We start from the raw sequence: 16,784 nt of genomic DNA, 5'->3' as shown, positions 1-16,784 counted from the left end.
TAGCACGTTTTAAAGTCACTCAAAATAGTTCCCCCATTGTGGCTATATCACCGACTTGATATATAAGATCTATTTTTTTTTAAGAACTACTTTAAAAAACTTAACTTGTTTTGTAATCATGTAATACATTTACAAGGTTCCAAAGTCAAATCTATAAAATCTCATCTCTCATTCCATCTTGTTCCATCCCTCCCTGATAGGTATTAAAAATATTATCCTTCCTATGGCTCAGTTATATTTATACTCTCCTCTTTTAAATAAGCCATAGCACACTATGCAGACTTTCCTTTACCTTGCTTTCTTCACTTAAAAATATATTCTAGTGACCTCTCATTCTTATCTCAGTTCTACAGTACTCCATTATATGAATGCATGAAAATTTATTCAACCAGTCCCTTCCTTACGGACACTTTGGTTTTTCCAGTCTTTTAATATTAGAAATAGTGTTGAAATGCATAGCCTTGTGGTATTTCTTTTCATATTTTTGTCATTTTGTCTTTAGCTAAATTCCTAGAAGTGAAATTGCTGAGTTAAAAGTAAATACATACACTGGGGCAACTAGATATCCACAGACAAAACAAGAAAGCTGGACCCTTACTTTGTATCATACACAAAAATGAACTCAAATTGGATCAAAGACCTAAATTTAAGAACTGAAACTATAAAACTCTTACAAGAAAACATAGGGGAAAATATGCCTGAACTTGGATTTGGCAATGGCTTCCTAAATATGACAGCAAAAGTACATGTAACAAAAGAAAAAATATATAAACTGGACTTCAGTAAAATTAAATGCTTTTAATGTTTCACACTCATTAGGATGGCTATTACCAAAAACAAAAACAGAAAACAAGTGTTGATAAGGATGTGGAGAAATTGGAATGCTGGGGCATTGCTGAAGGGAATGTAAAACAGTTTAGGTGTTTTGAAAAACATTTTGACAGTTCTTCAAAAAATTAAAATAGAATTATCATATGATCCAGCATGTCTCTTCCTAGGTATATATACCAAAGAGAAATAAAAACACATGTCCACACAAAAACTTGTACATGAATGTTCACAGCAGCACTATTCATGATAGCCAAAAAGTGTAAACCACCCAAATGTCCATCTTTGGATGAATAAACAAAACATGGTATATTCATACAATAAAATATTCAGGATGAAGTTCTGACATGGATGAAACTTGAAAGCATTATCTTAACTGAAAAGACACCAAAGTCATCATAATGTATGTTTCCTCTTATATGAAATATCTAGAATGGGCAAATTCACAGACAAAGAAAGCATATTAAGGTTACCAGAGGTTAGGAGGAGAGAATGGGGAAGAGAAGTAAATGTACATATAATTTTGGTAGATATTGCTGAATTCCCCTCTGTAACGACTGTATCACTTGCACTCCCACCAGAAATGCATGAGTATTTCTCAGGGCCTCACCAATGGGCCAACTTTTGGATTTTTTGCCAATTGCTGGAATGGTATCTCAGTACAGTTTTAATTTTTTTCTTACAATAAAATGTTTTTAAAAATTCTTTCTAATTATGTTTTCACCTGCTGGTATTGGTTATGTAATTACAATGAGGACCAGCAAGTAAGAACTACCCACATTAGTATGTTTTAACAAATACATCAATGTGATGGCTATTATTATAAATTTAAATTCTAGAACTAAAACTCATTTTGCATACAGGTGAGCAGGTACTTAATTACTAGTACCTTCCACATATATAGTACTCTGGTGGGCAGTGCTTAACACCAGAAAAGCCTGAATAAACACTTTTGATTAATCCCAGAAATTAAATAAAACACATTTTCACCAATTATAAGAGTCCTTTCACCTTAATTAGAATTATTCTAGTTAATATTTTTAGCAGTAAAATTGTCAATGTGCATGTTACTTCTCCTCTAGAATTTTACTATATAATCTGAGATGGAAGATCAAAAATGAAAGATAATAATAATTTTCCAAAAGAAGTAAATGATGCACAAGTTTACCTTTCCATTTAGCAACCAGTTTAGGATCTGAAATTGTGAAGTTTGGACGGCTTCTAGACAGGATACCTTTTCCAAAATAACCCTTCCAGGAAAAAGAAAATAAGGTTAGTTCGCCTTTAGTTATTAAGTTTTTAGTGGCAAGATAATAACTATTTCAATTAACAAAAGATTTATTCCACATTTCACAGCTTTACATCTTTCCTCTGATTATCTAATGATTACTAATGAGGATCTTAGCATTTTATCTCTCAGATTATTTGAAGAGTGCTAGTAAGTTTTTAGTAAACCTCATTTGTCTCATAACAATTTCGGTCAGGTCTGGTAAGCTGAAGGCAATGGGGCAGGCAGAGGCAGGGTTTCTTCTTCACATGTGGGTCAGGAGCAGTGTGCCTAAAAACAGGAGCCAAGTCTACCATGTACAAAAAGCTCTTGAATTCTTTTATATCTAGAATTGAAGTATTCTTCTCCTCCTGCTGATTCCAAAAACAACATAAATTTTCCCTCTCATTTCTTAAAATTATAAAATATTAATCCCATAGAAATTTGAGAGTAATAAAATGAAACTCTTTACCCTTCACCTAGATTTAACAATTAGAATAAATGTGCATAGCATGTTATAAAACTTCTTGCTTAATTTTATGTATTGAGAATGTGGAGAGACTGCCCTTGGCCTAGACCCTATCTCACCAGGATCAATGCCACCCACTGTACCCCACTTTGGAAAGGTGGCTACGACCTATATATTTTATATGAAATGTCTAGAGAAGGCACATTTATAGAGACAGGAAGTGGATTGATCAGTGGGTGTCTTGGGCCAGGAGTGGAAGCAGGGATTAAGTGCAACGGGCATGAGGGAACTTCTGTGCTGATGTGAGTGCTCTAAAACAGGATTGTGGCAGTGGTCGCATAACTCGATGAATTTACTACAATCACTGAATTGTACAATTATAATAGGTGAATTTTATGGCCGTAAATTATACCTCAATAAAGCTGTTTATAAAATACCCCTAGTGATGAATTGGCTGTGAGGAGCAGAGAGAGGGGGGAAGCAAGCTACCATTCCCAACCCAAACCTTTTACTGATGGAAAATAGCAAAAACTAGAAGTTGTCTTCATGTTAAAAGAGGTCCCCAACTAGGACAAGAGCAGATAAGGCACCAGAGTACATATTGAAGCCTCACTTTATTTATAATGAACATACGCTGCTTTTATAATTGAAAGACAAGAAAGGTCAATGTACTGACCCTATTTCATTGATGAAATGTGGGTTCAGGGTTGGGAGTTATCCTCATGATATATGGCTTCAAGGAACCTGAGTCAAATAGTAGTGTTCCTCCAAGGGACCAAATAGCAAGAAAAAAATATGGGTCATTCATAATTTGTCTCTGGGGGTGGATGGGGAGCAGAAGAAAGGATAGTTGGCACAGGGCTTGCAGGAAGTAGCATGCCAAGGCCACCTGTACTTACTTTTCCATACAGCTGCTCAATATTTTCTGTGTTCCTCACAATCACACTGTTGTTTATCAGTTCAGCACGGAATATTTTGAAGTCTTTCTCGGGACCACCGTTCTGACCAAAAGGGATAGGAAATGGAGATTCATAATTCTCATACACTCTTCTTTTCCTCTTCGGGGCATGGAAAACTGCTTCCGCCATTTTTCAAGCATAATTGTTCTTTAAAGAGTATAATGAAAAGAAAGAAATAGTCCATTAATAACTACACTGATCAAAAATGCAAGTATATTTATACCTACGCTCAGAAAACTTTGTGGTCTGTGGGAAAATTAAATATTTATAAAGCAGTGAACTAAAAGGCACGGAGTACTGAGAATATTGTGTAAGAGCGGCACAAATCTCATTCACCTAGAATATCTCAATTAATTCCCACATACCCAAGAAGTCGTGACATATTCCTAACTATACCTGATAAGACTGAGGCCTAGTGACATGCTCCAAGTCACAATGCAATGCAAAAGTCTCTTGATAGTAAGCACATTAGGATTTCTGCCTATTAGGATTACTTCCATTCTTTTAGCCAACAGACATTTACTGAGTACCTACCAGGGCTCCTAATAATTAGAGATGCTGGGGATATAAAGATAAAACCAAAAGAGACCCTGTCCTCAAATAATTAAATTCAGTGAGAACTTCATTTTCCATAAAAAGGACCTTCAAATACATTCTACACATTATGTCAATCATCTTCTAATTTTTAGGGTAAGTTGATAAATAATAAGAACAATGACAGCAGCAGTTTTCATTTAAGAGTCTATTACGTACCTCTAAATGTGAGTAGCTAAGAGTAGGAACTATAAAGTCAGAGTGCCGGGATGGGAATCAGTGAAGCTGATTCCCAGCTGTGTGATTGTGGGCAAAAGTTACTTAATTTCTCCATGCACTGGTCTCCCCATCTTATAGTTAGTTATAAGACCCATAAGAGTATCTAGCACATACTGAGAGCTATGCATGCATTTTCTGTAATTATAGTTATGGGGTGAGCACTATCAACACCCCAGAGATTTTGTGAAAGGTTCTGGAGAGTGGGGCACTGGACAATACCAGGTCTGTTGAACATTAAAGCCCATGTTCTTCACTCTGCGTCCTGTGGCAAACACAGGTAGCATCTCTCCCCTTTTGTCTGAAGGCTCACTATTTCTCAGAGTTAAAAGCTGAAGGGTTACAGAGACTTGTGGAATTAATTACTGTGCACCCAGCACTGAGAGGGAGTAAAGGAAATTGAAGTCACTACTTCTCCCTTTCAGGCCTTACATTTGGCCTGAGGAGACAAAACAAACATCTAACATGCAAAAGGCTGCAATTCAGTAACAGCTAAAGGAAGGAAGTAAAGTTGAGTGTACAGTGCGATAAAGATATAGAGCCACAGTAGATGCATTTAACTTAAGAAAACTCAACCATACGCAGACGGGAAAAAATGTAAACAATGCAAGAGATTGGGCCAGCCACTCTACACAACAAGCAGACACCCTGGAATGAGATGGGAGACATAAATCTGCTGCTCCCTCTGTCCTGGTTCTGGTCTCGATTTAAACTGAGAGTGTATATGGTGCTTGTAGATACCAGATATAGTAGAGTTAAACACACGTTTGAGCTACATGGCTCCAAACCCTCACAAGAAAAAAAGTAGGACTGATTATTTAGGCACATCCTACACTCAGTACCAGCATCCCACTGGGCAATGGAAGCAATCAAGCCTGACACAGCTAATGAAGGTAGCCAAAGCTAAAGAAGGAAGGTGAGTGGCTTTAAGTGTCCATGACCGTTCAAAAGAAATTAAAAGCTTTGTCCAATGTGTGATGACATCTTTACCGTTTCAAAGCCGAGGAATTAAATGAGGACAAAGAAAAACATAGACCAAGGAAGAGTTAGAGAAATTGATAAATTAGTTACAAAGATAACTGGAAAATAAGAATCAGCAAGTTGGAACCTTCATAGAAGTGCCAAAGTATCCCACGCATCAAAACACTAGAATAATCTAATTTCTACATAAGATCCCTTAATGGAATCACATAATGAGCATGACTGTACACATTATGTATGTATGTATGTATGTATGGTATGTATGTATGTATGTATTTGTGTGCATATATATATACACACACATACACACTGCTGTATAGCATTCATAATAAAACATGTATACTGGTTGTTAATGGGAAATTAAGAGATTTTCTTCCAAGAGCATTTTAACTAAATTTTCACTTGTCAATTTATCCCTGGACTCAAGCCAACTATTGCATTTAGTATTCAATTGACGAAAACACCAGTTTATTCTAAACTTAAACAATGCTGTGCTGGCTTTTTTTGAGGCAGGATGTTGATCTCCAATGAGGAACTTTCTTGAGATTTCAGGAATGATTCAGACTTTTATGATATTTACACTTTTATAACTCAACCCCTGGTTAGTATTTGATTTGCATACACATTTGGAATTTGTAAAAAAGAGAAAATGTTTAATGGCTAATTTCAAGAACTTACAATTAAATTCTCTCAAACAAGCAAAAATTAAAATATTTTAATTTGTCTGGTTTGTATAGTATTTTCCCTTTCAGACTGCTGTTATACTCTAAAAAAAGCAAGAATGAGCTATGACACTTGATGGCAAGAACTCTGTACTCCGACCCAAGTGTATATGATATAGGGGCTCCTGTTACACAACACTTTTTCACAAAAATCTCAAAATCTGGTACTACTGTGACCTGTGCCCATGTGACAACATGAACATCAAGAATGTGGCTCATAGGAAGCCTTCCACATATTCAAAGCTACCATTACTACTGTTTGACCTTTATAACCCACTTAAGCTCTGAGCCCAGTTTCTTCCTCTTCAAATCAAAAAAGACTAAAAAACAGTCTGGAGATTACTCAAATGTTAACCACAGAGTAACCATATGATCTGGGAATTCCACTCCTAGGTATAGATACAAGAAAACTGAAAACATGTTCATGGAAAAAATCTGTACATGAATGTTTACAGCAGTATTATTAGTAATAGCTAAAAGAACCCCAAATTTCCATCAAGAGATGAATGGATTGACAAAGTATGGTATATCCATATAATGGAATATTATCAGTAATAATAAAAGAATGAAGAACTGATACATGCTACGATGTGCATGAACCTTGAAGGTGTTAAGTGAAAGCTAGTCATAAAAGATGACACATTATGTAAGACCATTAATATGAAATGTCCAGAATAGGCAAATCCATAAGAGTCAAGAAGTAGAGTAGTGATTTCCAGGTGCTGGCAGAAGGTGAAATAGGGAGTTAATAGTTATGGGGTTTATTTCAAGGGTGATGAAAATGTTTAAAATTAGATTGCAGTGATGGTTGTATAACCATAGACAGACTAAAATCACTGAATTGTACATTTTACAAGGGTGAACTTTATGGTATGGGAACAATCTCTTGATAAAGCTATTATTTAAAAAATTCAATAGGACAAACCAGACGACCTCTCGTTTCATAGTTTTGTGGAAGATTTGTCTCGTGCTGAACTTGAAAGGCAAAGCAAAGGAGAAAGCACTGAATTCACTACTCTCCAAAACTGCAATATTCATTTAAGACATGTTTCTTTAGTGCCATGATAGAACAGCATGATGTCAAATGTGGGATGTAACATTAGAAAAGGTAATCATGATCGGTAGATACAACATTCTAGGTAGGCAATGACTGTGCCATATGCTACACAGGCCAATACTACTATCCTCACTTCACAGACAAGGAAACAGAGCTTAAAGAGGGAAGGCAAGTCATTTGCACAAAGCCCCATTGCGAAGGATAATAAGAGGTTAGTAAGGTAGGGTGACAAGGCATGGTAAGAAGACTGGCCTAGAAGACCAATGTCGGAAGCACACAGAGATGGAACAGGCCAGTCAGGAGGGTTGGGATGTGAAAGCTTGTTTAGACTTGAAACCAGTGCAGATTATGACAAGTGAAAAAGATTATGAAAATTAACCCAGGGTGGCATGTAACAGTGGCTCTCAAGCTTGGCTGCCCTTAGAATTACCTGAGGAAAACTGACATCTCCCAATGCCCAGGCCACATGAGCAACTACATCAGAAATTCTGGGACCCAGGTAATTTCAACACGCAGCCTATTCAAAAACACACAATCCCAATAGACCCCTGAGTTAAGTACTTTACTATTCCCATTCTACAGATGAGGCAAGGGACTCAGAGGGACTGAGTGCTATGTACCTCTAAGAGGTTATTTTTCCTTTCCAAAACCTGGGCATTACCTGACTCCAGGGGCTGGCAGTGTTAAGTATGTTTACTTTTCTCTCCAAAGCAGGGCTTGTTCTTTCTTATTTCTTTGAGCAGATAAGCTAACACCTGTTAGGTGCTCGATAAATGTTTATTCCAAAGCAAAGCAAAGCAAAGAGGGGGGAGGTAGCTACATTTTAATTTTCCAGTTCTCTGGGTTCATCTTGCCAAACAAGCCTGGTTAAAACCTCTCACCCAGCAAAGTTCACCTTCTCTCAATTAAAAACGTTTGAAACGCCGACTGCTTACCTCCTGGGCTGGGGGAGGTAGGGATAAAGGGGACAAGGCGCCAATTCAGCTTTTTAAAAAAATGATAAATATTTGAAGGCTGTTAAGAGGATTAAATGGGTAATTGTGCGTAGGCGCCTAGTACTGGGCCTACCACGAGGAACTGCTAGCCAGACAGTAGCTGCAACCTCAATAAATGACGCCCCACAAACCAAAAAAGTGTTAAGGGCCAAATTCCTAACTGTCTTAACCACCTGCTGATTTCCTTGGGTGTCCCTCACCATCCCCCGCCCCCAGCAACCTCTCGGGCAGAGATGGAGTCAGATGCACGTCGACTTCCCCAGCCCTGGACGTGGTATCAATGTTTCCAGAAAGAATGAGGAAAGAGAAGTACTGAGAACGGGGAGAGGGGCTAATTCTGGCCGAACTGGGAAGCCTAGCTCCTCGTCCCGACCCAGTCACGTCCGGCTGTGCAACCTGGGTGAAGTCTCTGGGCCCTTTTCACTCTCGTCCCACGTGTCCTCCTGTGGAACCCCGCCCCTGCCCAGTGTGCTGAGGGCCACAGGGCTCAGCGCCCAAGGAGGCCGCCGGCTCCTGGTCCAGGGTCCTTACCTTATTCAGCCTCACGCGCTCGCCGTTACCCGGCAACGCCGGCCGGTGCGGACGGACACCGCTGCCGTCAAGCAGTGCAGCCGTAAAGCCGGACAAATGCGCAGCCGCAGAGGCCGAGGGCGCTCCCGCCGAGTCTTTGCGGAGCGCGCCTGCGCACAGCCTGATGGCGGGTGTTCATTGCGTCCTGCTGGACCCTCGCGGAGTGTATGGGTGAGGTAGCAGGCCCTCTTTCCCGTACTCATCAGTATGATACAGACAGCTGGTCTTGAGTGAGTGACTTAACCTTTCTGAGCCTCACTTCCTTCTGCTGAAAAATGAGTCGTCAGGATTATGAGACATGAGCAAAAGAGTGTTGGAAAGTGTAAAAGTTTCTCCTGACCTGATTATTTTAAAAATAGGCCGGTAGGGAGTCCAATGTATACCTTCCCAGATATGAATTCCAGGGTCCCCAGCACACATACTACACATGCTGGACAGTTGGGGAAGGTGATTGATAGGGAAGGGTGGGACTAGGTGTGATGGGCTTTGAAATCTGTATCTTTCTCAACTTTCTCTTGTCTCCAGGTCTTGGAACCTACTGTTGCCTGTGCCTGGAACATCCTTCCCCACTGTTCGCAGCAGTAATTCCTGGTCACCCTTTAGGTCTCAGTTCAGATATCTCTTCCTCTAGGAGATATCCTCTTGCTTCCCCAGGCAGGCTTGGGTGACTTTCCTCTGTGTTCTCTGTTTCCTGGTCCTCTTTAACTGTTCTATGAGCCCTTGGCAGAAAGAGCTTAAGACACCATGGGCATTAACTACTCAGCTAAAGAGTTCAGACTTTAGATAAACCAAAATCAGAATAGCTTCCTGTTAGTGTTGCAAAAAAGGGAGAACTCTGGCAAGATTCACAGAAGAGTGGTATCAGGGTAGATTAGACAGGGAAGAGAGAGCTGGGGAGAGCCTGTAATGCACCAGAATATGCCAATTTAGGGGATACTGGTTTTAGAATTAGAGGATTTTAACAATGAAAGGGAACTCAGAGGTTGTCCAGTTCAACTTTATATCTAACTGATAAGAAAAAAGATTCAGAGGCTCTGTGAGTTGCCAGAGGTAGCCGAGCAAGTCTGAGAATAGAAGCTGTCCTGGACCTCAGTGAGGTGCTCCACACTCAGGGACTTGGGATTCCCCCCTAATGGAATCTCAGGAAGCATCATCTGGAGCCCTTGTCCCAACAGAGAATCCAGAATGGAAGTTACTTAATATGATACTCTTCCCCCAAGATTTTCTCCTCATGTACTTTAAACATTTGTTATGGTCATTTTCAAACATACACGAAGTAGAAAGAATTATCTAATAAATCATCACTTCTACAATCTTCAGCCTTTGGTAACTTGTTTCTTTTACACTCTCCATATACACATCTTTATCCCACTGCTGGAATATTTTAAAGCAATCCCATACATATAATTTCACTCAATATTTCAGTATATATCTAATGTTTAAATTTTATTACATACACATACATATATACATATGTGCACACACGTATATGCATATGTATATGTATGTATGCGTGCATATATATATATGCACGCATACATACACATATAAATTTGATTCTCATTATTCCAGCAGTTCTATAGAGTCACCATGAACACTGAATTAGTGAATACTGAACCATTACTCCTGGGGAAAATATAGGGTTAGGCTCTTGCCAGTCTGGCCACAACATTTTCATCAATCAATATGTAACCTTGTTTTATGTGTGTCTCTGTTTAAAGACACTTTATTTAATATCTACTATTGATTCATTAACATCGAACTCATGACCAACAGCACTTTAACTCACACCTGAATGAAGCTCATCTAACACATGTGTTTTCCCTGTAAGAAACAGCATAGCTTTCTTAGCTCTTCAACACTCTGCCTGGGTCCATTTTAAACAGCAAAATCACCAACAGCACAAAAATGCAAAACATGGCACTAAAGAGACTGAAAAAAGTAAACTTGTTCGTGGAATGAGAGCTGAAATAAGATGTCAGCTGAGAACATGCAAATTGGGAGACAGTCTTCTCCGTCCTATGCATGTGCATGTCTGCAAACGACCAAGCACTGTGAGTATTGATTTTGGCATTACAAAGAAAATTTAGCCAGTAGATGAATTTGCAAATGCTGAATCTTCCAATAATGAAGACCAACTGCATATATATATCCCCAATATCATTAGCACATCTAACAAAATGAACAATAATATTTATCTGTGAAATGGTGCACAGAACCTACATGTACTATTTGTAGTATCTTGTATTTTATATGATCACCTTAATGACAATTTATTGGGTGTTAATATGTGCTGGCCACTTTGCATCCTATCTTATTTAATTTTCATCACAGCCCAGTGAAATAGGTGTTCTTACTTCTATTTAACAGTTGAGGTTCCCTCCTTCACCCAAGTTCTCAGAGCTAGGAAGTAGTGCAGGCCAGACGAGGATCCAGATCAAGGGACTACCAGGCTTGCATTTATTTTAATTCATCATGCTGGATACTGGAGAACAATGCATTGACAAAACACAGCTTTAAATATACAAATCAAAAAATGACCAGCAGCAAGCGTTGATGGGAGGCCAGGGAAGACCAGGATGGATTGAAGAGTTGGGGAGGCTTCCAGGAAGAGGTGACCTTTCAGCTGAGCCTTGAAAGAGGGTTAGCCTCAGAAAACTGGAGAGGAGAAGGGAGGTAAGGTCTGAGGCACAAGGCTGGTCCACGTGCTAGGCAGGTGTGGGCTTTGAGGTTCGGGAGCAGGGAGGAACTGGGCCTGGCGGGGGCAGGAGGTTGAACCCGATGATAAGGTCCTAAAGACAGGGCGGGGCCCGATTGGGCCGGCGCTTGAATACCAGGCTTGGCATTTGGACTTTGCCCCGTAGACAATGGGGAGCCACTCGAGTTTGTGAGCAGGGCAGGGCGGCCCCAGCTGTCACCCCATTGTTTTTCCCAGATAGGGCCAACCCCTGCAGTGTTTCAGAGAGTCCACTAGATGGAGACATTTTAGCAAATTTAAGCGACCCAGCCTCCCGCTGATGCAGCTTTCCGGGGCGGAAAACAAACACAGGGTCCTTGCACAGCCTGTGTTTACTCGCAGCATCCGCAACATAAAATCCTAGAGCTGTGGAACCAAAATCAAATCAGAAACTTCACCATGCTGGTGAGAAGGAACTTCAGATAGTTTTACAGCTTTCAAGGGGAAAGTATCCAGGGTGAGTTGGAAAGGGCGGACAGTTTTAACAAGTGCCCTGCATATGTGATCTAGCTTTAAGTCTTATGACAGCCCTTCGAGGTAGCTGCTTTTATTCTATTTTACAGAGATGCAGAAGGGTGCATTTGCTCAATTATTTACCCAGCTGACAGCAGCCTAGGCAGGGGAAAGAGGTGATACCATGTAGTAAGAGGAGGGCTGGGCAAGCCTCAAGGTATTGCTCTGCTGGGCTCCAGGTCCCTCGTGCAAAGGGTTGGACAGTGCCTTGAGATCTTACTTTGGTTGCTTGAAAAACCTATGGCATGGATGATGAGAGCTACTGGACTCCCACCATTTACAATTCCTGGTACTTTTTAGAAATAGCCAATGCAGTGAGTTAGGGATTAGCACACACCCATTTTATAGGTAATAAAACACCCAGAGAACTGAAATGACTTGCCCAAGGTCACACAGGGAGTAAAAATATCAGAGCCGGGACTGGATCCCAGGTATATCTACTTCTGCCTTGTGACTAACAATCAAACACATTCGACTTCTGGGTAAATTTCCTAGAGAAATTTGGGCATAAATGCCCGCAAGGCACATACAAAGATTTTTTTAAATCAAAGCATGTTGGTTTGTAATTTAAAATAAACAACCTAAATGACTGCCCCTTTATATATGGATATATAAAATGTGGTGTAAAAGATTCATAGAGTGGAATATGGTGCAGCCTAAATGAAAAGGAATGAACTAGCTCTTATTACATGTCAATGTGGATAGATTTAAAAAACATAATGTTTGGTGATAAAGGCAAGATGCAGAACAATATGAGTCCTATGATACTATTTGTGTAAATTAAAATACACAGAAAACAAAATACTGAATGTATATATTTGTAAGTTAAACTAAAAATAACAGGAAGGATAAGCACCAAATTCATTACCTATCTGTGGGGGTTATATAGTATATATGGGGACTTTAGCTTTATGTTTTATCTAAAAAAAAACTAGGAGCAAATATGCAAGTGGGAATATGATTGTTCAATTACATGTTTTTCTTTATCTATTTTTAAATTCTGCACAAAAAAAGATGCTTTGGGAAAACAAACAAATGCAAAGATAGAAAACTACAAAACCCAAATAATTTTCTTATTTGCAGATAGGGGTAGCCAGTCCTCTAGGATGGCCTGAAAGGAACTTGGGAGAAGACAATCAGAAGAGGCAGCGCACAGGTTCTGGCGCTTGGAGGCTCAGGCCTAGACTCTGTTATAGGAATGTGGCTGGTGGAGTCCAGCTCCTGGCATCCCACAAAAGGTCCCACTGTCTGTGAGTGCCCGCCCCACCAGGGGAAAGCGAGTGCCAAGTGAGACTGTGGGGACACCATGAGAAGGACAGTGAGGACCAGGAGGAGGTGCAGGCGCCCTGGAGAAGATAAGCTTCTGCCGTGGGAAGGAGACGGCTGGAAGTGGCCACACCCTCTGGCTTCTCTCTCTCTTTCCCTTTCCTTTCGTCATTTTCTCTGAACTCATGGTCACATAAGAACATTTAATGTGTGTCCTTGAGGGACCACTTTCCTACACCAGATGCTCCAATGGGCGACTAAGGGCAGTTCTCACTTTCCCCGTCTCCTGGGCTGAAGTGACAAGCATGCAAAATCATGAGTGCTAATGTTCTTTGCAAACTAACAGTCACTACAAAGAAATAGAGCAAAATAAAGTCTTACTGCTTTTTCCATTTTTCCTCTTCCTTTACATTTGTCATATTACACAAAGTAATATGGGAAACATAAAGAGCCGAGCACTTTCCTTGCATTGGTTCATTTCCTACTCATTTATTGCTCATAACATCTCTATCAGTAAATACTTTCAATTTCTCCATTTTGAAGGTGAGGAAAGTGAGTCAGAGAAGTAATTCACCCAAGGTAACCCTGTTAAGGAGTGACAGAGGTAAATCTAAACCCAGGTCCACCTGACTACAGGGCTTCTGTGCTACGTTAATACAGTACGTTTTATGGTCTCATATCCTAAAAAGGAGGTCCAGAGAACCTTTTGTGTTTTATTTTGTTTCTCTCTCTCGTACTGACTTCTTTGTTCTAAGTTGCTTTTGTCTTGTATGTGACCCTCTACAGGTCCCCACCTCTGAGCTTAGGATCATGATTTCTTGGGTGATTAAAGACCTTCTTGGTTTGCTCATGGAAGAGAGGGAAGAAGAATAGGCTCAACATAACCCAAACCTGGCTTTTCTGCTTGCCTGGGTATGTTCACCTCAGATGTCAAAAGGCATGAATTCCAGGCAAACCAGGAATAATGCCCCAGTCATCAAATTTGAAACCAAAATTCAGCAAAGACATGTATTTGCTGCCAGAAAGCAAATAGCTTTTTCATTTCTTTCTCATTTTTTTTCGCCCAAACAAAACATCCTCTTATGAAATATGTCCAATTTGCAATATTTACTTTCCCTTTATTTAATAACAGGAAAGGGTTTGCTGGACTTTTGTTGATTTTTGCATTTCTTATTAAAATTCTTAAGGGGGTTTTGGGGGAACTTAATCAGCAAAAAAGGAGGAGGAAAAAAATCTCATCTGCATTCCACAGGCTTTATTAATGGAGGAAACTTGCTGTTTGTTTAAGAGCATTTTCTGATGGGAGAGGCAGTCATCACGTGTCCCAGAGTCATCCTCTGACTCTTTCTCTTGACTGTGCTTCCTTCTCAGCCATCTCCAGGGCTCTCGATCCCTTGTTCCAAGCTTTCTGCCCAAGGAGATGGAGCTAGGGTTTATGCCACACCGCCAGGCTGAGAGAGAAACTAGCATTCATGGAACATCCCAGCACAGTTCTCTGTACGCACAATCTCACTTTGTCTAAAATCAGCCATCCTGGCAGCCCCCATTTAGCAGATGAGGACAATGAAGCTTAGAAAGATGAAGTCTCTTGTCCAAGATGCCTTTTCTTGTAATTTTTATTCCTTGGGAGTAAAAAGAAAGGATTCCTAGTATTCGTGGAGTTCTGCAACCATCCAACTGAGTCCTCAAAACAACTCCCTGAGACAATCTCCAATTTCAAGGCTCGGAGAGGGAAGGTAACTTGATAAAGGTCACACAGCTGAAGGGCTGCAGATTGGGATTTGAGCTGAGTTGTGCTCTGCCTCTCATATCCATGTTTATTTTGCTCCATCATATTGCCTCTTTGGAGCCAAGAGTGGCATAATGTTTCTTATAATGAAATATACTGCTCCCCCCAGTTTAAAATCTCTCCCCCTAAGAGGTCTTATCCTGCCTTTCTTGGTTATGGAACTAGACTGCAAATCACTTCAAGGGCTTTTTTTTATATATATTCATGCTACCAGAAATATTTATATACATCATTATTGTTATATACATTATATAATTATTATTACAATATGTTTATTTCTAGAGTAGTGCCTTGTACAGAGTAAGTCTTAATAAACAGCATCACCGATAGTCATGTCCTAATGCTCAACTTCTACGGAAAAGGGAACCAAAGTCTAGAAAGACTAAGGAATTTGCCCAAGGCCCCAGAGGTCCAGAATTGGAGTCCAGATCTCTAATTCTCTTTGCATGGTGCTTTCCCATGAGCAAGTCTACAACAGCAACCTGGTCATTCATCTAGCCCCGACTACATGTGGCACCTTGCTGGAGGTTAGGAGACCCAGATAGACCAAATACGATCTTTGATGTCAAGGTTCTCAAGGGCCAGGGAGGAGGATGCTTGGAAAAGTTACACTCTCATAAATGTGGTAAATGCTACAACTAAGGGTTTCAAGGAGGGAGGGGCTCAGGAAAGACTTCAATGAGGAGTGGACTTTTGAGCTGGGTATTAAAGAATGAGGAAGTTGAGAAGGGTATCCCAGGCAGAAGGCCTTGCCAAAGCAAAGGCTCGGAGGTGTGAACATGCATGGCATATTCAGGAACCATCCCACAGTCTTCTGGGGAAGAGAAGCAAGTCCGAAAAGCAAAGTTGTTTACTGTGAAGGGTTTGAATACTGATCTTAGGGATATAAATTTTATCCCATGGGTGGTAGAGATACAGGAGGGTTGAAGGAGGGGAGTGACCTAGTCAGATTTGGTTTAGGAAGGTCACTCTGGAGGCCTGGAGTAAAGAAGGATAAAGAGGGCCGAAGATGGAAGGAGGGGGGAAAAAAAATAAAATGATAAATAAATAAATAAATATATAGATAAATAAATGATAAAACGTTAAAAAAAAAAAAGAGAGAGAGAGAGGGCCAAAGGCCACCAGAAAGGGGCTGCTGCATGTTTCAGGCCAGAGATACCCTGCTCATGCCCACCTAAAATCTTCTTTCTCCTCTAGTCTTTGAATGAAATTATTCCTTTCTTTCTTCCTCCAGGCACCCTCCCAGACCACACACATGCCCAGAGCCCCTCTTCCTGGTTCTAGTTCTTAGTCTTTGGGCTATGCCTTTTGCACCTTTCTCTCCACTCTTAACACCTCTATTGCAGGGGTGCCCAACTCCTAGGCCACAGACTGGTACCAGTCCATGACCTGTTAGAAACTGGGCCACACAGTAGAAGGTCAGTGGCTGGCAAGCGAGCAAAGCTTCATCTGTATTTGCAGCCACTTCCCAGCACTAGCATCATGGCCTCAGCTCCACCTCATATCATCAGGCATTAGATGCTCACAGGAGCACAGGTCCCTGGTGCCAGAAAGGTCGGGGACTACTGCTCTGTGGCAATGGATCTTAACCTTTGTAGTCTGAGATCCCTGGGAGAGGCTAAGGGAAGGCTTGACAACTGAAGAAATGTGCACATTCCAAGTGTGGAATGCATTATTGAGTCCCGTAGACCCTCTGGAGCTGCTTTCACTTATGGGAGGGGGCAAATCCAAGACAGCGAGGGAGGCAGACACCCTGCAAGGTATCGACTATACTTTGTGAATCTCCAAGGAATGGAAAAGCAGTCCAAGGAGGCAAGGAAC

At 40.6% G+C, this 16,784-nt stretch overlaps 1 protein-coding gene and 1 long non-coding RNA gene across 4 annotated transcripts in view; one reads left to right on the top strand and one right to left on the bottom strand.

The window, feature by feature from the left end:
* TSEN2 (tRNA splicing endonuclease subunit 2) overlaps window positions 1–8,702 on the bottom strand; it is a 36,605-nt gene extending 27,903 nt beyond the window's left edge. For 2 of the 3 annotated variants that reach the window (XM_016162719.2, XM_036219327.1), the window contains exons 1-3: window positions 8,620–8,702; window positions 3,464–3,670; window positions 1,997–2,078 (exon numbers count right to left, since the gene is read on the bottom strand). In XM_016162719.2, coding sequence (XP_016018205.2) covers window positions 1,997–2,078; window positions 3,464–3,652 — 271 coding nt within the window. In that variant the 5' untranslated portion in view covers window positions 3,653–3,670; window positions 8,620–8,702. Of the gene's footprint in view, window positions 1–1,996; window positions 2,079–3,463; window positions 3,671–7,754; window positions 8,586–8,619 lie in introns of those variants that run through there. The other variant, XM_036219326.1, reaches the window with a different exon arrangement.
* An 89-nt stretch (window positions 8,703–8,791) lies between these two features.
* LOC118601654 lies at window positions 8,792–9,599 on the top strand. The gene is made up of 2 exons (XR_004950459.1): window positions 8,792–8,888; window positions 9,184–9,599. It is a non-coding gene; the product is annotated as an uncharacterized LOC118601654 (long non-coding RNA).
* The last annotated feature ends 7,185 nt before the right edge of the window (window positions 9,600–16,784 follow it).

Source organism: Rousettus aegyptiacus, unplaced genomic scaffold (assembly GCF_014176215.1).
Source record: "Rousettus aegyptiacus isolate mRouAeg1 unplaced genomic scaffold, mRouAeg1.p scaffold_m13_p_4, whole genome shotgun sequence".
Classification (NCBI taxonomy): Eukaryota; Metazoa; Chordata; class Mammalia; order Chiroptera; family Pteropodidae; genus Rousettus; species Rousettus aegyptiacus.
Note: the sequence above shows the minus strand (reverse complement) of the source record. Positions and strands in the feature narration are given on the sequence as shown.